Source organism: Sus scrofa, chromosome 2 (genome assembly GCF_000003025.6).
Source record: "Sus scrofa isolate TJ Tabasco breed Duroc chromosome 2, Sscrofa11.1, whole genome shotgun sequence".
NCBI lineage: Eukaryota > Metazoa > Chordata > Mammalia > Artiodactyla > Suidae > Sus > Sus scrofa.
The window spans coordinates 28694630-28715906 of record NC_010444.4 but is presented as its reverse complement, the minus strand read 5'-3'; the positions used below and the strand labels follow the sequence as shown (position 1 = coordinate 28715906).

Here is a 21277-nt window from a genome sequence, read left to right as displayed (position 1 = left end):
TAGCCTTCTCACTTTCCTTTCCCAGTGAGGAAACTTCACTCTACAAACTGGTTGGGGCGAAGGCAACAAGGACCCTATTTCTCTTAATGTTCCAGAGCTGAGTAGAGGCTCCACCTTTCGAGTAGGGGGTACATGGAAGAAGGCACCCAAATTTTTAGCTGCACTTGCCTGGAATTTAGCTTCCACAATGTATAGTTAGGAGAGATGAGAAATGCTGATGGCCTGTTCCTTCTGAGAAGATACCAGAGCCCTCAACTGGAAGCTATGTTCTTGGGTATCCCTACCTGGAGTGGAGTTTCTGCCATGCTGAGCTGGAAGAGGAGTGTAAGGGGGTGATTCATTGTTCAAATGCTATAGACTCTCCCTGTTTTTACTGAATTATAGTACATTTTCTTATATAAATGACTGAAATAAATAACAAACTTATTCATTAAACTATTTTATTTTATGAAGTTATTCATTAAATTAAAAACTGAGTATTTATTTTATGCCCTAAGGACCACACTAGAGACTTTAAATGTTTGCTTTTGTTTTGTTGTGTTTCTTCTAACACCTGCACCTGCTGATATGGAAATTTCCAGGCTGGGGGGGAACTGGAGCTGTAGTTGAAGGCCTATGCCACAGCCACAGCAACACCAGATCTGAGCTGCATCTGCCACCTACACCACAATCTGAGATGTCTTTTGGAAAGCCTGTAAGGATGGGAGTTGACTGCCAGGGGTACAATCATGTAATTAAAATATTGGAACTTTGAGCTCTATCCCCCAATGTCCAGCCTGCAGGGAGGAGAGAGGGGCTAGAGTTTGAGTTAATCACTAGCGGTCAATGATTTAATTAAGCATGCCTGTAATGAAGCCTCCAGAAGTCCCAAAAGGATAGGGTTTGGTGAGCTTCTGGGTTGGTAAAGATTGGAGGTCCTGGGAGAATGGCAAGCCCAGAGAAAGCACAGAAACCCCAAGTTCCTTCCCGCATACCTTGTTCTATGCATCTCTTCCATATGGCCATCCCTAACTTATTATATTCTTTAATTTTATTTATTTATGTATTTATTTTTTAGGGCCATAACCACAGCAGACGGAGGTTCCCAGGCTAGGGGTCAAATCGGAGCTCAGAGGCACAGCAATGCCGGATCTGAGCAACATCTGCAACTGACACCACAACTCACGGCCACACTGGATCCACTGAATGAGGCCAGGGATGGGACCCACATCCTCATGGACACTAGTCCAGTTCATTACCACTGAGCCACAGTGGGGACTCCAATATTCTCTTATAATCAAGTGCCTAAGATGGTTTCCTGAGTCCTGTAAACTGCTCTAGCAAATTAATTGGACCAAGGAAGGGGATCAACCTCTAGACAGTCAGTCAGAAGCACAGGTAGCAACCTGGACTTGTAAATTGGCATCTGAAGTTGCGGGGGAGGGCATCTTGTGGGACTGAACCCTTAACCTGTGGGATCTGACACTACCTCCGGGTGGCTGTGTCAGAACTGAATTAAACTGTAGGGACCAGGTGGTGTTGTAGAACTGCTTGGTGGTGTGGGGAAAACCCCAGCCACATGTAGTGGTCAGAAGTGTCAACGCAAGAGAATGTAGCAGTGTTCAGAGTACCACGTGTAATGTAAATGACAACAACGGTTTTCCTTTACAGCCATGCGGTGTACTTTTTCATCTCAGGTATCATTTTTTAATCTCTAGACTTTCAATTTGAGTATTTTTTTTTGTATTTCCTTGTCTCCTCTGACCTTTTTAGACATACTGAATGCAACTATAACAATAACTGTTTCAATGTTCTCTGTTCATTCTTTTTTTTTTCCTGTTCATTCGAACATCTGCGCATTCTAACATCTAATCGTAGGCCAGATTTTATTGATTGATTATTCTCCTGATTATGGATCATGATTTCATGCCTGTTGTATCTGATTGGATGCTAGTGATTGTGTTTTACCTTGTTGGGTGCCAGGTATTTTTTGCATTCCTCTAAGTTTTTCTTGAGCTTTTTGTCTGGGATGAAGTTCAGTTCCTCGAAAACAGTTTGATTTTTTATTCAGGTCTTGCTTTTGTGCTCACTTAGGCATTTCCTGGAATGGTGCTCAGTCTAGGGCTAGTTATTCTCCACCACGGAGGCAGGACCTTCCTGAGAACATGCTCTACCCAGTGCCCCATGAAAGGTCTTTCCAGTCTAGCTGCTGGGAACAGGTGTTGCTCCTGGCACTCACCGTTCCTGCTAATGCTTTCGGATATTTCATTCCTCAGGCTTATGCATGCAGTGATCAGAACTCTACTGAATAGTCAAGGGGACCCTCTGCTGATCGTTGGGGTTCTCTCTCTGTGCAGCTATCTGCTCTCTCCTAAGAAATGGGGCTGATTTGGTCTCTGGACACTGACCTTCCTCTTTCCAACCCAGGCTTCATCTTAGTTTCCCCCTCCTGCACATGCCTTGGAAAATATGTAAAGCCAAGTAAGCTGGGGCACTCGTCGAACTCAACTTGCTTAGTTCCAATGTCCTTCAGTGCCTGGTGTCCAGTGCCTAGGAAACTGTCGTTTCATACATTTCGTCTGTTTTTTGTTTCATCGTTTGTTTCAAATGGAAAGGTAAATCCAGCCCTTTCCCTCATCCACCTTGATCAGAAGCAGAAATTGATAGCTATTATTATTCTAGTATTTATTCAAAATATCTGTTGGGGAGTTCCCTGATGGTCCAGTGGTTAAGGATTTGGCATTGTCACTGCTGTGGCATAGGTTCCATCCCTCTATCCCTGGCCCAGGGACTTCCTCATGTCCCATAAAGATATATATATATATATGAGAGAGAGAGAGAGAGAGATATTGGGCACCTCCTCGCACCAGGCACTGCACTAGGTAACTCGGTGCTGGCTATATGGTGATGAACCAACAATAATGGTCCCTGGCCTCATGGCCAGTCTGACATTTTGGGATCCACGTGCATGGGAAGAAATAAATGCCCTGCTCCCTGGACTTACACACATTGCCATGGATCATAGGTGGCCCTTCCTCTCAAGAAATTCAGAATTAAGGGAGACTAAAGCGAATTCATTAACCCAAAGGGAGCTTTGAAAAGTATTATGTGAGAGACACAAAGGCTCTGGGCATACATAGGAAGAAGTAATAAGTTCTGACTGGAAGTATAAGGAAAGTCTGCATGGGGAAGGTGAATGTGAGTGAAGCCTGAGTGTGTGTCCTTTTGAATGGACAAAGGAAAAAAGGTAGAAGTCTCAAGGTGCTTTTAAACCTGAAAGCAGTTAATCACAATTTCCTCCTAGCAGACACAGCCCTCAGGCTGGCTCTTCTTTAACCAAGAGAACAAAGAGAAGCCTAATCTCCTGCTGGAGAGGAAGCTGCCCCAGGAAGTGAATCCTGATTTGCCTGAATCAGCCCTGGAAATTTCATTCCCATTTCTGTCACTGGATCAGGCATAGGTCTGTGACACCATTCTGTCCAATGAGAGGTGAAGAAAGTCTGCTGGGAAAGTTTTCTTCCTGATAAAGAGAGGAAACACCCCCTTTCCCCCTGCCTCTGACAGAAAAAAACAAAACAAAACAAAACAAAACAGAAAACCTGGTTCCTAGATGATATTATCAAGCCACTTGAATTAACCACTCTGAAAGCGATCTAATGTGAGACATCTTGTTACATGAGATGATAAAGTTTTATTGTTTTAGTAACTTCTGGAAGGATTTTGTTGTTTTTGATGGTGTCACCTGCAGCCAGGAGTAGCAGATCAGCACACTCCAGACCAACTGGCCTATCTGAAATTTGCTTTTCCTTTCCACTGGTATAATCTGCTGCTAATTGTCACTCCTCTTGCTTCTGGTTCCTTTGCCTTATCAATAACAAAGATTAAAGATGACAATATATTCAGCCATACATGCACATGGGAAGAAATAGAAAGCAATTTTTAAAATGAAAGAACATAATTACACAGTGAAATACATTGACTATTTAAAAGCGTCACTCACTCCTGATCCTTTGGTTGAAAGGACTTGTTTAACTCTCAGAGGACAGGGGAGGAAAGGAAATAAAAAAGAAGAGAATGTAGGAAAGCCCAGGGGAAATAATATAAACTTCTGCATTCCCAGCAGTGCTGGAATTCTCTAGTAATTCCCACAGAAGCCAAGACCACCTCTGGAACAATTTAACTGTTGGAAACCACCAGTGTCTGCCAAGAAACCCACTAGAACAGGGGCAAAGGATGTGCCATCCTCATTCTGGAGAGTCTGGATCAATCCCAGGAGCCCAGGCCTGCCGGTGGCAAAACTGTGAATAAGCAAAGACTGTCGCCAATCTCCACCCACCTTCTCATTCCCTTCCTGATCCTCCTCCTGTTTTAGCTCTAAAGTCTTTCTCTCTGTACCTCCTCCCACTCCTCCTTGTCACCCCCGCCCCACTCAACAAATCACATCCTGCTAGCCCTCAGGAGCACAGAGAGTACCAAGCCTCCTGCCTCAGGGCCCTTGCATTTTAATCAGGACCTCTTCCACACCCCAGGCAGTGCTTCTCTACTGCTTAAAATTCAAGCCTCTGGACAGGCAGTGGGGGACAAGCCGCTTGGGCACAGCATTTGCTGTCTCCTGCAGTGTCAGTGCAGGTGGGGTGAAGCACCAAGGAGTACATGGTCAGGTCTCACGGCCAGCCAGTGGGGAGTGCCAGATCACAAGGACATTACTTCAAACTCTACTCCTCTCTGCCAATGCACATAAGGCCTTATCCTCCACTCATATACCCACACCCCTGCAGTCTGGCTTCTCCTACTCACCGTCAGCCTCGGTTTAGATGTCCCTTCCTCCAGGAGGCCTTCCTAGTCAATCCCCTCGGACATAGCCCATAATTCTGAATGCCTCCCTCCCTGAGAACTTGTCATGATGATTTACTCTCTGTGGCTACTCAGTACACCAGGACCCAGTACAGCCCTGACATTTAGCAGGTGCTCAGTATACAGAATGAATGAATGAATGAGTGAGTGAATATCTATTTACATACATTATAGCTTTCCACAAACCATGACTTGTCACGTGCTCCATTGCACCCTCAGCACCCAGTCTATGTGCTTAGGCCATGGAAGGCACACAATCTTTATTCATTAATGACTGAAGAAGGATACTTGGACCTCTGCTGCTGTCGATAATGTCCTGACATCCTTATCTCAAAAGCAAGAAGTACAGCCCAGTGACTTTTTCCAGAGGATCAGGGATGGGGGACAAAAAAAAATGGAGGAAAAGCTCTGGGGTACAGCTGTCCAGGGCTTTGGGGGTGGGCTCCTCTTCAACTACAGTTTGTTTACGAGGGATCCTTAACCTGAGGCTCACACGAATTGGGGCTTCAGAAGATTCGTGAGTCCTCTGACACATTAATCAAACATCCAAGCCAGTAGCTGTATATGCATTTTTCTGTAAAAAGGCCCATGGCTTTCAAGGAGTCTCAAAAGGCTGTAACACAAAAAGAAGCATTGCTCTACCAGCACTGTCCAATATGATAGCCACTAGCCGCATGCGGCAATGTAAGTTAAATTTTCAATGCCTCAATTACACTAGCTACCTGTCAAGTGTGCTCCGTAGATAGATGCTCCCTATTGGGCAGCCCAGATATAGAATGTTTTCATCACCCCATAAAGTTCTTCAGAGCTTCTCTATACTGGTAGCATTTCTCAGGAGTCAATGGACTGACAAGATTTGTTTAAGACGTGTAGTGCTTGTGTAAAGTGAACTGTCACCATTTAGAAATGAAAACAGACATCTGAGATCCCGATTTCTTCTGCGACCATCTGCCAACTTGGGGCCTGAACTCCTTCTGGCAGCCGGAGTGCACAGGGCTGCTCAGTTTAGATGGTCCTTTAGTCACGTTCAAGTCACCACCTTGGCCCTCCTCCACATCTGAGTTTGCGACCCTGGCTTCTAGGACACCTCGCCCACCCGGTTCTCCTTCCAGTCTCCTGTGTTTGTAACTAGATTCCAAGTTTGGGTAAGTGGGGTTGAATCTGTTTTAAGTGCACATCTTGGGGTGGAGTCTGGGGCTGAGATTCGGCATCCCAGTTGGAAGTTGGGGCGGGGCAGCACCCTGCTCCCTTCAGTTCTCTGGAACTGGAAGAAGAGAGAGGGAATTTTACCCCAATCATCTGTTGCTTGACAAAGAACTTCCCGGTCTTCCTAGGAGCCCTCCACTCCCCAGCCCAGTCGGCCTGGGCCCGCCCCTTGCGACGAGATCGCGGGGAGGGGCCAGGGCGAAACCCGAGCCCCGCGCCCACCACCCAGGCGGGCGACGTGGCTCCGCGGCCCCGGCCTCCTCCTGCAGCCCGGCGGCCAATGGCGCGTGAGCGGGGCCGCCCGGAGCTCCCCTGTCCGCCGCCCGGGGCGCGCCCCTCCGCTCTGGCACGGGGCGGGCGCTGGCTGAGGGGCCGGCCCGTCCCCTCCCTCCCGGCGCCGGCCCCAGCCCCGCCGCTGCCGCGCGCGCTCCGATCCCCCATTCCCGAGCTGCCGCCTTCGTCGCTCGCTCGGTGCTTCCCCGCGGGCCGCGCTCTCCTCCCGACGATGGCGTGCGGCGGGCGCGGTCGCCGCCTGGGGCTGGCTCTGGGGCTGCTGCTGGCGTTGGTGCTGGCGCCCCCAACGCTGAGGGCCAAGCCCACCGTGCGCAAGGAACGCGTGGTGCGGCCCGACTCGGAGCTGGGAGAGCGGCCGCCCGAGGACAATCAGAGCTTCCAGTACGACCACGAGGCCTTCCTGGGCAAGGAGGACTCCAAGACCTTCGACCAGCTCACCTCGGAGGAGAGCAAGGAGAGGCTGGGGTGAGGCCGCGCTCCGGGGCGCCGCAGGTGCCCGCGGGCCACTCGGGAGGACGGGCGGGTGGGCGGGAGCCACGCGTGCCACGAGCCCCAAAGCGAAAGCGAAATCGGGCGCCGGGACCCGAAGGCTGGGGCCAGGCGGGCCCGGCGGCGGGCCTGAAGCAGAGTTGCCCGTGGGCGTCGGGTCCCTGCTTGGAGATTACCGCCGGGGCCGGGGTGGCTTCCCGCGGGGACTGTAGAACGTGGCAGCGGGCGTGGGAGCCCGGACGGCCAGGGCCCGCCCCCTCCCCTGGGTTGCATCAGAAGGGAGGGGAGAGTGTACAAAAGAATTTATCCACGGTGGCCTTTCAGTGACAGTTCTTCCCCACCCTCCCTGTTTCTCTCTTCTGTCCCCATTCCAGGAGAGGAGGGCATGAGACACTGCTAAGGTCTCAAGGGTGATCATTAATGGGTAAAAAAAATGAAAGGGCAGACTTAGGAGAGGCTCTATCCTGGCCTATGTTCGTGGGTCCGGACTAGGGTGTTCGTTCTTGCCTTCTGCTTAATCATTCCAAAATCTGAAGAAGGGGAATAAAAATCCTCGTGTTAAGAAGGGAGGGGCATGTGGGTATAGGCATAGGGGGTGGGAACGGAGACTGGCCCCCTCTTTTATTTCTGTTTGCAGCAGTTTCTGAAGTCAGCAGAGAAACCCAGTCCTTTGGCAACTGAGAACTAAAAGCTGGAGGGTGGTGTGGTGGCACTGTGAATTTCACTGTTGAAAGCAGTTGAGTCCGGAACCAAACCTGGGAAACAACCTGGGTACATCTCAGTGCACCCTCTCCACGGCCCCTGGGGAGACACGTGAGCATTGTGCAAAGGTATCTGGTATCTGGAAACCCTTCCACGGAAGAATCAGCAGCCAGCCTGATCCAGGTGGAGACCCGGCTGGGAAGGGTCCCAAAAGCTGTGCCTGCTGGGCACCAGGCCTCCAGGAATCTGGTTCCTGGGGGTGGAAGATCTTTCTGCCCTGCTACATAAAAAAAGAACACAACCATCCCTTTGCTGATGAGCGCCACCAAGGGCCAATGTGATTGGTTAGAAGAGGAGGCTAAATTATACCTATTGTGTAGGTGCACCATCTGCCTGTTCTGATAAAAAGATCTTTGAACTTCAAAGTCACTTCCCAACAGTCACCTTTTATTTTGCAGAGAAGTACTTTCTCTTTTAGTTTGGGCCTTAACAATGGGGGCCATTGATGAGTTCAGTCTATTGTATTGCTTTGAGGCACTTGGAGGCTGATTTATTCTAGGGCCCTGGGTGGCAGCCATTTGTCACCGGGGAGAAAAAGGAGGAAAGGTTTAGGGGAACTGGAGTAGGGAATTCTAGTTTGCAGTCCTAAGGCTTCCAGTTTAACGCCCTTCCTCATGCTGAGTAAGCCTGATGGAGCTGGTCTGCATTTGACCCTTGCATGAAAAGCTTAACTTCTTTTATTTATTCATGCAACTAAACATCTGAATGGCTATTGTGTGCCAGGCACCTTGTTAGATAATCTGACAACTACAAAGATAAGACCGTATGTTCTAGGCCACAAAGTACTTATAATCATATGCAGAGGACAGAGAGGCGAGCAAACGCTACTTGTAATTGTTGTGATGGTGGCATGTCAAAACCACAGTGACCACATCCAGGAGAAGGAGCCCCTAGGCTTTAGGTTGGAGAGAAGGCTTTGGGGGTTTGGGATGTCACCTGACTGGAGTTTGTGGCATGACTCAGAGGTTACCAGGCACACAAGCAGGGGAAGGCATTCCTTAAAGAAAGAAGCCGGCTTAAAACGATTCTGAAATTTGTTCTGGGGGATGCCGGGTACTGGACAGTAACGGGACAGGGCAGGAGAAGTGGGTGATGGGAGTGAAGAGAAGGCCAAGGGCAGAGCAGGAAGGACCTCTGTGAGGTGAAGATTAGATGTACATGGTTGAAATGTCAGCCTCCCAAAAACTTATTAGGAAAGTGGAGCTGGCAGTAGAGCAGAGATGAGGCATGGATGGGGAGACCAGGGGGCAGGGGGTGGCTGGGAGTGTCTGAAGCAGGCATGGCAGGAGAGGGTGAACGCAGACCCATGTGGGAGGTGGAACTGGCAGTGCTTGCTATTGGCTCAACGTAGGCGTGGGGGAGAAGGGGGGAGAATCCAGGGTGACTTCTGGGTCTCTGGCCTGAGCCACCCGAAGGGCAGTGGACACACTGTTTACCTACAAGGTAAATCTGGGCTAGAGGCGAGGAGGTTGGAGGCTTGGAGTGAGGGTGCAGTATAGGATGGGCTAAGCGTGAGAAGCCATCTCTCTGTCCCTAGGTCCTGTTGCACTGGTCCCCTCTAAGTCACAGCTGTAGAGGGAGGAGTGTGGCTGCATCTGGGCAACTTTGTCACCACCCTCTGCCTGTAGATTCTAAGAATGTGGCAGCTCTAAGACCCCTGAAGACAAAAATAAAAAGTAGGAACCCATAGGCCTCATGCAGTCACAGATGTGCTGTACAGTCTTAGAAAAAATGTAAATTACTGGCTAACATTTAATATCGGAGTGATTTCACATACAGACCCAGACTTCTGGCTTCTCTTGACACCCGTGGCCCGTTATTCCACGTGGCAGTTGTTGTCTGCAGCAGAGCTGGGCAGCCTCACTGGCAGCTGGAAGGAGATCCCTGGGCTCCCTGGACGCTTCTGTTACCTATTTGTTGAATTCTCCATCCACCCGTGATCGGGATTATCATCCATAGTGGGGAAAAGTGCACATGCTCTCCACGATTCCTCTCAACGTTCCTTGTAAAGTTAGATGTTCCAATTTAATGGGAAAACTGACTCAAATCACACAGGACGAGGATCCAGATGTTCTGATTACTGAGTTTGGTTTATCTACATCACAGCTCCCTTTCCCTATAGCTCATGTTTGAGATTTTTAAAGGGAGGGGCTAAGACTGTATATGCTTCCAACAAATATTTGTGGAGCTCCTTCTATGTGTCAGGCTGAGCTATGTCCTGGATGTTTCTTTGGCCTAGATGAGATGCTGTCCTTTCCACAGAAGCAGGTTGTACACTGATACCATTTGGTCTCTGCTGGTTTGAGAGTCTGCCTCTCAGTAGGCTTTGGGTAACTGATGGGCATGTCACCACTATGTCCTCAGGACTGGAGCCATGCCTGGTGCATAGTAGGTAGGGTGAACACTGCACAATGTTGAAAGAATTCTAGGGTGTCTGGCTGTGATTTCCTGGAAAGAAGATATTTGAGGTTTTAGTCTTTTGGTCTTGAGACCTGTTAAAATTGCAAATGAAGGGACAAGTGAAAGCTGTTAGTAAAGTTTACACTTTCCCCAGAAAGAGGAGCTGGGGGGCTCCACAGGTTCAGGTAGGAGATGGAGACTTAGGTCATCATGATTTCATTTCCATTTCTAGTGATCACAGAGTAACCGCCAATTAGAACTTCTGTTCACAGTAAAGAAGTTGGGAGTTGATAAAATTCCAGCCCAAAGAATTGAACTCATCCCAGGTAAATGAACTCCTGGGTAAAACTTTCTTAGACACTGGGAATAGCTTGCAGGTGTCTTTGAGGTTCCCTTTAGCAGTGGGATCCCTAGCTTTGAACCTTCTGGCCTAGAGATGGACAGTGCTGAGGTTCTGGTCTGCAGTTTGCTTGGGACACAGGTTTGGGGCGCCTCAGTGAGGTCCGGTGGGGAATCACTGGAACCTGGGCCAGCTGTGGAGCAGAAGACACCAGGGGACTTAGGCATCTTCACCGTAAGAGCAGGGCGTTGCTCCTGCAGCTGCTCAGCTGGTCACGTTTCTTGAATAGTTCCCATGATGTCAAGGCTCTTTCATCCCTAATATTTTCTGCTTTGTCCAATGAGATCTGGTCTCCCCTTCCTTTAAGATTCAACTCTCTGAATCCCAGGTGGTGAGGTTTTGAAACAAAACAAAACACACTTATTTTTTGGTTGGTTTAGATAGAATTTTCCATCTTTTGCATTTGGCCTAAAGCCAGGAGACATGGATTCTTAGCCCATTTGTGCCAAACACTTGCTGTGTTGGAAAAGGCGTTCAATTTCTCTTGGCCTCAGTTTCCATTACTCTAAAATGAGGGAGCTGGACTGCATCAGGGAGGACTGCTAGGTTTCATCATACAAATCAACTCACTCGTCTAGTCGCATCTGTCTGCAGAGCACTGTGCTGAGAAAGATTCTGAGGCCGCATCAAGGTTTATCAGGATAGAAGGGCCTGGGTGGGGGGGCAATATCATCCTTGGAAAAGATACACTTTAAGATCCTTTCCGACATCGTCAGATCATTGATTTTATTTTCGTGTTTATGCGTTTTAGATTCTGCAGGTGTTTGATCTCTTTCTGGATCAGGATCACACAAGCCTTGATAATAGCCTTGCTTTATGTATTATTATTATTTTCTGAACTGTAGGAAGATTGTCGATCGAATCGACAGTGACGGGGACGGCTTTGTTACCGCTGAGGAGCTGAAAACCTGGATCAAACGGGTACAGAAGAGATACATCTACGATAATGTTGCTAAAGTCTGGAAGGATTATGATCGGGACAAAGACGATAAAATTTCCTGGGAAGAATACAAACAAGCCACCTACGGTTACTACCTAGGTGAGAGGTGCTGCAGGAGCGATTACACAGCTGGGGCCCGTGTTACAAGCATCTTATGGGAAACTCTACTCTCTCATCATATCTACCCCCTTTGGGGAGATGTCACAACCTCCTAAGCAGAACTGGCTTATGTAACATCCTGCTCTGCTTACTAAGAATACACCAAGTTGCTGTTGTGTAGGTGGAAGGGGCTGAGCATCTAATACAAAAGGACTTAGGCTGCTGCCTAACCCAAGTTTACCATCTCAGAGGCACACCCAGGGAACAGAGCAGAGAGGAAGCCTGTCTATGATGACCGTTTCAGAACACTGCCGAGTTGTGGACAGCCAGGACTGAGCAGGCTGGAATAGTCCGGGAACGCTTCCCAGTGGAGGATGCTTTGGGAACTAGGCCTTAAAGAATGGATTTACATCTAGAGAGAGAGACCGTGGTGGGGAAGGTGGGTCTGCTGGAGGGGCAGAGGTGCAGCAATGCGTTCAGCAACGGATAGGGTTTGGACAGAAGTCATGCTTGTTTGGGGGGAATGATGAAGGGGTGTGTGCCATTTATAGGGTGCAGACCCATTGGGTACCTCGTGGAGACCGAGAGGGGACAGGCCAGAGGAGAACCAAAGACACACTCTCCCAGCCAGATGAAGAAAAATCTTGAAAGATTTGGAGGAACTTTGAGACAGGATGTCCTGGGTACTAGGGAGCTTCTGTATGTTCTGGATCAAAGAATATGATGAAAGTAGGGTTTTAAGAGAAGTATGACATCAATATGGTCTTAGGCCTATACTTTTATTTTCTTATTTTATATTTTTTCTTTTTTCGGCTGCACCTGCAGCATATGGAAGTTCCCAAGCTAGTGGTCCAATCGTAGATGCAGCTGCAGCCATAGGAACACTGGATCCAAGGTGCATCTGCGACCTATGCCACAGCTTGGGGTAGGCAATGCTGGATCCTTAACCCAGTGAGCAACGCCAGGGATCGAACCCACATCCTCACAGAGACAGCGTTGGGTCCTTAACCCACTGAGCCACAATGGGAACTCCTCAAATCTATACTTTTAACCACTTGCTATAATGCCCCTAGCAAATCATTAGGGCCTGGACTATAGGGTGGTACAGAGGGACTGACACAGGCATTCTGAAATAAAATGTTTCGGAGAACTTGATAGGTCAGGACCTTTGGGCCTATGTGCACCATTTGGCTGGAGGAGGAATGCTCTGGAAGGGAATGACTTCCTTAGCAACCAGTTTTCATGTTTCTGCGCACACCCTGTAGGAAACCCCACGGAGTTTCATGACACTTCAGATCATCAAACCTTTAAAAAGATGCTGCCACGTGATGAGAGAAGGTTCAAGGCTGCAGACCTCGATGGTGACCAGACAGCCACCCGTGAGGAATTCACTGCCTTTCTGCACCCTGAGGAGTTTGAGCATATGAAGGAAATTGTGGTTTTGGTAAGACAGAGAAAGAGCCTGGGCTGGGAAGAGACCAGCAGGAAAGCCACACCAAAACCCTGTCCCTTCTTCCAAAGTGAGAATGTCCTTCAGCCTGAGGGGAGTTGGAGAAGGACTCTGAAGTAGGTGCACTGGCTCCTGTCTACCCAGATTAGGGCAGGGTAGCTGCTATAGCAAGGAGCCCCCAGTCCCAGCCATTTACCACATCACAGGTTAGTTCTTGCTTATTCCAAGTCCAGGGCAAACAGTCCCCATCAGATGGACTGCCTGGGCAGTCCTCCTCCAAGAGCTGGCAGGCATCCAGGCTGCTTCCATCTCGTGGCTTTAAGGTCATCCTGGCCACCAGCAGCTGGTAGATGAAAGAAGAGAAAGACCGAAGAGAAGGCATGGTCTGCCTTTGCTGTTCTGGCCAGGAAATGATTCATCCCTTTCCTTTACATCCCACTGGCTCCTCCTCGATATGACGAGGCAGGGAAGTGCAGTGTAGTTGGTGCCCAGAAAGAGCAGAGGGGTTTAGTGAGCAGCTAGCTAGTCTGTCTCATGTGTCAGCTTTGAGGGAACTAGAAAAAGATGCAGAAGTGGAATGCATTGGACTCTCAAACTAGATGAAAACTAGTCAAACTAGATGTCAAACCATGCCTGGGAAGGATGCGTCCCTTGGCATGTGGTTGCTTTCCATTGGTGTCCTGCTGGGTCCCAAATATGTTCATTTTCAATGACAATAAAATAAATGCCATCACCTGTTTTCAGGGCAGCTATCCTGAGCCAGTTCCAATTATCTTGCTGTTGGGAAACAACCAGCTCTGGACTCTTTTAGTTATGGAGTCAGTCAGTTAGTTCACTCTTGCCTCTTGCTTCATCCTTAAGACCCCCATGACCCTAAGGACCGGGCAGTGGCTCTGAGAATCATTTCTTTGTACCACCCAACATCCACTTAACAATAGCTCCTTTGCCAGAAGGCAGTGGAGATAGGGAATCATCCACAAGTGGCTCACGTGCTTCTGGACTGGCTCTGTTCTCTTCAGGATGCCTTTGAGTTTCTGTCACAACGGACAGTAGTAAACTCATTTAATTAATCCTCCTAGCAAAAAGCCTGGTTAAGAAGTCAGATATACTAAATACAGGACATAATGCATTCAAAAGTCAGGAATACTTTTATTTTCTAGCTGTCCACAGTTCCATATCTTTTGACACCAGCTCATGGTCCAGTTAGCAGTGGAATCTAGCTTCATGATCCTTTCGTGCAATAGCTCTCCAGCTGGCCCCCTTGTGGTACACAGGGCTGATGTGACCGCCTGGTGGAGGTGGCTGGCCTGCCAGGGCTTCCTGATAGTGGTGCTTATAGGTACATTTTCATTTACAAAGAGTATCTTGCTTTTAAAATTGTAGGGTGGGAGAGGAGGGACAGAAGCCATTGCCTCTTCTTTGTAGATAAATTAATGTCCAGAGCGGTAAGGAGACAAGCCACAAGTCACCAAGCCACAAAAGCCAAAGGAGAACAATGGTTAGGACTCTGGGTTTGCTGAGAGCACAGAGCCATCTGTGTCCTCTTCCCCCTTTGCTTCCTAGGAAACTCTGGAGGACATCGACAAGAACGGGGATGGCTTTGTGGATCAGGACGAGTATATTGGTGAGTGCTGGCCTGGAGGGGTGATTTTCCCCAGACATCTCTGTCAGTAGCAGCTGCAAGTCTGTAGGTGTCCCTCCTATGACTTCTCAGTGGGAGGGACTTGTCACACGAGCCCTCCTGATGCAGGTTCGGGGAGGCATTCCTAGAGGGGAAGAGCCCAGAAGGCCAGCCCCAACCCAAGGCTGGCCATGGCTCTGCGAGGTGCCCCTTATCACACTGTGCGGTCTGCCTTTGCGAAACGGGATCAGAGATACCCAGAGATGTACAGTGAGGCGAGAGCAGACAGTCTCGGGGGAGACTCCGAAACAGACTGGTAGCCAGGGAACCGAGGAGGTGGAGCTGTGATCAACAGAACTGTTTGCATGCCCAAGCTCTCTGCAGAAAGGGATTCCTTCGTAGAGAGGTAAGTCATTCTGCAAAGTGCATGACTGCCCTGTAATATAGCTGTTTATGCCTCTGGTTTTTGATCTTTCATGGGGAGTACCATCCCCAGCTTTTTGCTCTGAAGGCCTTCACTTAAACAACATCAAGAAGTGCATTTTCAGGTAACTGGGCACTGGCTGAATGAGGCTCAGATTAATGCTCCTGGGTCTGAAGCCACTGCTGCTGGTTAGAGCTCTTCCCAGCTGCCCAGGAGCCCTCCCAGCATGAAGGAGAAGGCAGCGTGGATATTTCCATTTGATTCTCAGCAGCGGCTACTTTGGTGCTTTAGCACATGGCCCCCACTGCAGGCTGCCTTTTTGTGATAGCTCTTTCCCCAAGTCTCAACGAAGTAAAAGCTGGAAAATTATTTGAGGGATGGGATGGATATAATTTTCGTGCAGATATTTAATAGGGGCAGTTCATTACCTTTCAGTGTAAAACCAGAGCCCACGTTGCCATCAGCCTCTGGTCTGTAGTTGCCTGACTTTGCCACTCCATCCACAGGAATGAGTAATGAAGAGCAAAGTTGCTTCTCATCATTAGGAATTATATTTGGTCGGAAGAACCAAACACTGTTCTCCTCTGTATGTGGTAACAGGCAGGCAGCTCTCACCACAGTAATGAAAGTAATCTCAGTGGCACTGCCTTTGTTGAATAACAAACACTGACAGCCCTGTCAGCAGATGCTTCGTCCTGCCTGGTGCACATGCGTGTGAGGGAAGGCTCAGAGCCTCAGACACCTCGATGGTGGTGATGGAATTAGATGGACAGAGAAGGCTGATGGATCAAAAGCAATATAGTACTTTTGATTAAAAGTGTGTGCTCTCCCTGCCCTCCTCCTGATGGAATAGTGCAAAGTCGGGGGCAAAACTCTGAGTGGCTTTGCCCAAAAGAGACACTCCATTCTTTACACTGGCAGAGAGGGAGGTCAGGGCATCATTCTTGAAAAATTGAATTCTGAGCAACTTGCATTTGGAGAGAGCCGAAGTACATACTTGTCTAGCAGGTGACTTCCTTTATGGAGGAGCCGTCTCTACAGGCAGGGACGAGTGGAAAACCAGTGGTGATGTGGGAGAATGGAATCAAAAGCCCCAGCTTCTCTACCTGCTAGCTGTGTGACTCTGTGGGAGTCACGTAATCACTCACTATAAGCCTCAGTTTCCTCATCTGTAAAATGGGAAGACAGAGCACGCATGCCTCCAGGATGGTGTGGGTCTGTCTCGTAGCTGAACTAAGGGTCTTGCCTCTCTTTTTCCTTCATTCACTACCTGTTCTTGCTACCCCGTGACATTTCCAAGTTGTGCTTCCGTCAGAGAAATTGCCCACAGGTTAGCTAGTGACAGCAAACGAGATAAATTTCACCTTCATTTTCCTTTCCCTGCCATTCTGTAAAATAAGGATATTGATCTATCTTATAAAATTGCTACAAAGATGAAATAAAATGATATATGTGAAAGCCTTCTGGAAACGACATAACAATAATAGTAATAAAGACTGTGGGTTGGAAGCAGAGCACCCATGTTCCTGTGTAGCCTGCTACAAACCCACACGAGCTGTGGGTCCATGGGTTAAGGCTCTGCATTGGTGTTTTCAGCTATAAAGTGGGAATAACAATACCCACTTCATAGGATTTTAATGAAAAAAGAAGTATGTCCTTAAACAGCATCTGGAGCATAGAAAGTGCCGATATTGGTCATTATTAGTCGTTCTCACCTCTTTGGATCCAGGCTGGGTTGTAGAGGGCTTCCACAGAAGTGTCCCACCGGATCTTCATTGTAACCCTTTGATTAATAAATTACTGTCTCCATTTTACAGACAAGGCAACTTAATCCCAGTCACTGAACTAAGTCAAGAGCCAGGATTCACCTTCTGGCTTCTAAGCACAGTCCTTTCTATTCCACTAAGTGGCCTTCATGGCCAAATCATTGCATTATTTACCCAAGAGACGCCCCCCCAGCCTCACCCCCACCCCCATGTTTGGTTAGGTCTCTTGATGGTTGGAGGTCAGGTGCTCTGGGACCTGCCTTCCCACTTGTCTTCATAACCAAGAACAGCCTTCCCTTCCAGCCGATATGTTTTCCCACGAGGAGGGTGGCCCTGAGCCAGACTGGGTGTTGTCAGAACGGGAGCAGTTTAATGAATTCCGGGATCTGAACAAGGATGGGAAGCTGGACAAGGATGAGATTCGCCACTGGATCCTCCCGCAAGACTATGACCACGCTCAGGCAGAGGCCAGGCACCTGGTGTACGAGTCGGACAAGAACAAGGTATTGCCCAGACTTCTGGAATTGTTCCTCGACAGGAGACAGTTTACATAAGATTGGTTCTGTTTGCTTCTTTGATGTTTGCCTTGGCCCTGCGGCTGTGTCTTTATCGACTTCTTTCATTCCTGCCCTGCATCCGAGACCTGTGCACTTGAGCCAACACTGCGGTAACCACGGTGAGCTCAGCAGGCCCAGATGTTCCTGGACGGTCTGCCATGGGTCACACATATATTCATTGCCATATCCTAGGATCACAGAACCGGTCACTTTGTTGGCTGTGGGCAAGCATGGATGTAATAGGGTTGCCCTCCATGACCCGAGGACGAGCTTGTTCATCTGCTCCTTCAGTCGGCAGGTGCTTACAGACATCTGAGGCATGTCAGGCAGAAGGAAGCCCATTAAAGCCTAGGTATCCTAAGGCCAGCTCACTGTGCTGGCTCTGATGCCAATTATCTATTGATCAGTATCCAAATAAATAAACAAGATTAGAAAGAAGGCCCGTCTCTCCCATTTTGATCATGGCTTAAAATTCTCGGGAGACAGTCATGTTTTACAGTCAGGCCATAAAAGGGAAGCTGAAATCTTCAGGGCCTGTTTTGGGCACTGCAGCACTGGTGTGTACACATAACTGGCTTCTGGCTTCTGAATTCCTTGAGGATTTTCCTGATATATTTCAGCACAGCTTTTATAGCAGGAGGCTGTTGCAGTTTGGGGTTTGCAGGGCAGTGCTGGCAGATGAAGGAGGTACCTAACAGCCTCTTATGAAAGGTACAGTCATGAAATGTAACTTTTTAAATGTTGCAGATCAATGAAATGACATGAGCTTCAAGCTGAGTGATTACTCAGAGTTTCCCCCGCTTCCCATGACAGAGGTCTTTTCTCTCTCTTATAGGATGAGAAGCTCACTAAAGAGGAGATCTTGGACAACTGGAACATGTTTGTTGGGAGCCAAGCTACCAATTATGGGGAAGATCTCACCAAAAATCACGATGAGCTTTGATGTAGACTCACCGTAACATGACAGACTGTCATAGGCTTCCTTTTATTGTCTCGGATGGTTGCTACAATTGTCTTATTTACAGCAGTTGTGTTCCCTCCCCCCCCCACCCCCAAAGCAAGTTTATCACCTCAGATTGGGGTTAAAATTGTCTCTCACTCAGTATTTGCTGGGAAATAGTCATCGCTATTCTTTCAGGAGATTTCTCTCCAAACACATTAAAATTTTGGTAAATTTCAAAGCTCTATGGAGATACCTTGCTAAAACAGGACTTTTTAGCTTTATCCATGAAATCTAAAGTAAAGGAGAAGAAACTTTGGGAAGCTTTGTCATTCATAAGTTGGCTGGGTAGGGAGGGGACAGCATATGGAGTGACTGCTGTGTATTTTAACTGCAGATTTTTTACATTTGCCACTGTTAAAAAATTGGCGAGGGAAAAATTCTGATTAAGCTTCAGTGGTGTCTCATCCTACATGGGCTTCTTTCAGAGCAGGGCTAATATTTCAGATTCTTCCTTCTTGACTTTGTACTCTGAGCTGTTATTGTCAATGGTATATAAACCTCTGTGCATTTTTCTGTACAACCTGCTACATGTGCACAACAGATCATTGTTTTTTATCCTTTTTTTTTAATGATAAGAAGCAATTAAGAAAGATAATGTGAAAAAGAAAGGAATTTTAAAGGTAGGGAGAAAAGATGAATGTCAGGCATTTGAAAAACTATAGGAAAATGGTAAACACTTTATGATACTTGAGAAAATTTTCTTGAGATGGAAATGAAGTAGATCTGATTTCTGAAAAAGTGACTAGAAATCCTATCCATTTCCTCGATGATCTCTGATAGGAATGAGGGAGTGGGGTCCTAGGGATGCTGGCCCAGTGGAGCTATGGAACCCATCTCTCCCAGTCCCGGTGAGTCCACAACCCTCGGACCTACCCTGGGACCACTTGGACCGTGGAGTTGACAAAGCGATGTTCAAGCCATTGGCTGAATTGGAAGACGTTTTACAGGTTGGAATTCCGCCTTATAAGTAGAAAGTGAATGAAATAAAGGATCCCGCTAAGGATGTTCTGCTGTGTCCTGTGTATCTGACCTCACATGTACCATCTGTGACATTCTTCATTATTGATGTGGAATTTAACAGGGGGATGAGAGGACATGAGCAAACTTACAATAAACGTTCTGCATTTAAAACATTCATCAGGAGTTCCCGTGGTGGTGCAGTGGTTAACGAATCCGACTAGGAACCATGAGGTTGCGGGTTCGGTCCCTGCCCTTGCTCAGTGGGTTAACGATCCGGCGTTGCCGTGAGCTGTGGTGTAGGTTGCAGACGCGGCTCGGATCCCGCGTTGCTGTGGCTCTGGCGTAGGCCGGCAGCTACAGCTCCGATTCGACCCCTAGCCTGGGAACCTCCATATGCCACAGGAGCGGCCCAAGAAATAGCAAAAAAGGACCAAAAATAAATAAATAAATAAATAAATAAAATAAAATATTCATCAACTAGAATGTTCAGAACATATTCATATTTACTTGTTTTGTAAATACACACTTCTGTATGCTAACTAGACAACCTGTAGGTTCAGTTAATTAACTAAGACCTTTCAAAAGCAGGTTTCAATTGGAAGAAAATCCCAACTGCTTATCAAGGCCTGTAAGGCCCTGTAGGATCTGGTCCCTTCCCACCTCATCAGCATCACTCCCTTTCACCTCCCATAGCAGCCCTACTGACGTTCTGGTCCTCTAATGCACCAAGTTCATTTCCAGGCTGGGCCCTCTGCACCTGCTATCTCTTCAGATTCAGAACCCTGATTTCACACATCCTCGGTAACCCAAATTACTTCCTCACTGGGGCCTTTCTGATCCCATTATTTATACAAGTCCCATTTGGGTCCCTATCTCATTTCCTTGTTTTATTTTCTCCTTGGCATGTACATACTGCCATTTATATCTGTCTCCTAGGGCTGCTGTACAAATTACCACAAAGAGGGGGGCTGTCAGCAACAGAAACTCTCACAGTTCTAAAGACTGGCATCTGGAATCAAGATGCTGGCAGTACTGTGCTCCTTTTGGAGGATCCAGGGGAGACCTCCTTGCTTGCTTCTTCCTGCTTCTGGTGGCTCTAAGCATTCCTTGCTGGTGGCTGCATCACTCCACTCTGCCTCGATCTTGGGGCCTTTCCTTCCTCTGTGTCCCGTGTCTCTTATAAAGATACGTGTCATTGGCCTTAGGGCCCACCTGCATAATCCAGGACGAGCTAATTTCTAGGTCCTTAATTCTATCTGCAAAAGAACATTTTCCTAAGTAAGATCACATTCACAGGTTCCAGGGTTGGAAAGTAGACATATCTTTTGGGGGCCACCATTCACCCGAGTGTACCATTTGACATTATCTTGTTGGTATATTGTCCATCTTCCCTGAGTTAGAATATAAGCTCTAAACTCTTTATGACAACAACAGCTTGGTTTGTCTGATGCACTGCTGTTTCCCAGGACCTAGGACAATAGAGCCTAGTCTGCAATAAGTACTCTGTAATTATTTGCTGAATGAATGAGAGGTTGTTAGCTTTAATCAAAGAGAATACTCCTAGGTGGGGGTGGGGGTGATTCGCTAAAAAAATTTTTTTTTAAATAATTAACATTAGATGAATGAAAAGTACTTTGCCCAAGATTCCAGAGTGATTCATTTGCAGGGCCAGAACTCAACTCCAGGTGTTCCTTACTTCCAAATTTTACTGTTCCTAATATATGGTCCTTTTATTTCTTTGCTCACCCACAACATATGATTACGTGATCAGGAAATGAGAATAACTCCTCTTACCTAGAAATAGGCTGATGCTTTTTTTTTTTTCCCAAGCAATGAGAATCTGTCTTTTAAAAAATGAGAATATAGTGTATAAACTTAATACTTCTAAAAGGTGCTAACATGATTTTTCCCCCAAAAGGGAATACTGGTTGGTTTATTAAGTTACACATAATAAGATATTAAATATATTTTGAGCACTAAGTTTTTCCTTTCAAGTTAGTGCACATAAGAAGAGAACCCTCAAAGAGACTAGTGCTTCTGGGGCTGAATTTAACACTATTTAAGGAAAGAAAA

The 21277-nt window shown here is 47.5% G+C and overlaps 2 protein-coding genes across 12 annotated transcripts in view; one reads left to right on the top strand and one right to left on the bottom strand.

The window, feature by feature from the left end:
* LOC100737821 overlaps window positions 1–21277 on the bottom strand; it is a 331448-nt gene that overhangs the window by 112518 nt on the left and 197653 nt on the right. The gene's annotated exons all lie outside the window — the stretch shown is intronic.
* On the top strand, window positions 1824–19379 carry RCN1 (reticulocalbin 1). The gene is made up of 6 exons (XM_003353917.5): window positions 1824–6798; window positions 11230–11423; window positions 12689–12867; window positions 14437–14497; window positions 16988–17187; window positions 18077–19379. The coding sequence occupies exons 1-6, from the start codon at window positions 6320–6322 to the stop codon at window positions 18182–18184; spliced, it is 1221 nt and encodes a 406-aa protein (XP_003353965.2). The 5' UTR covers window positions 1824–6319; the 3' UTR covers window positions 18185–19379.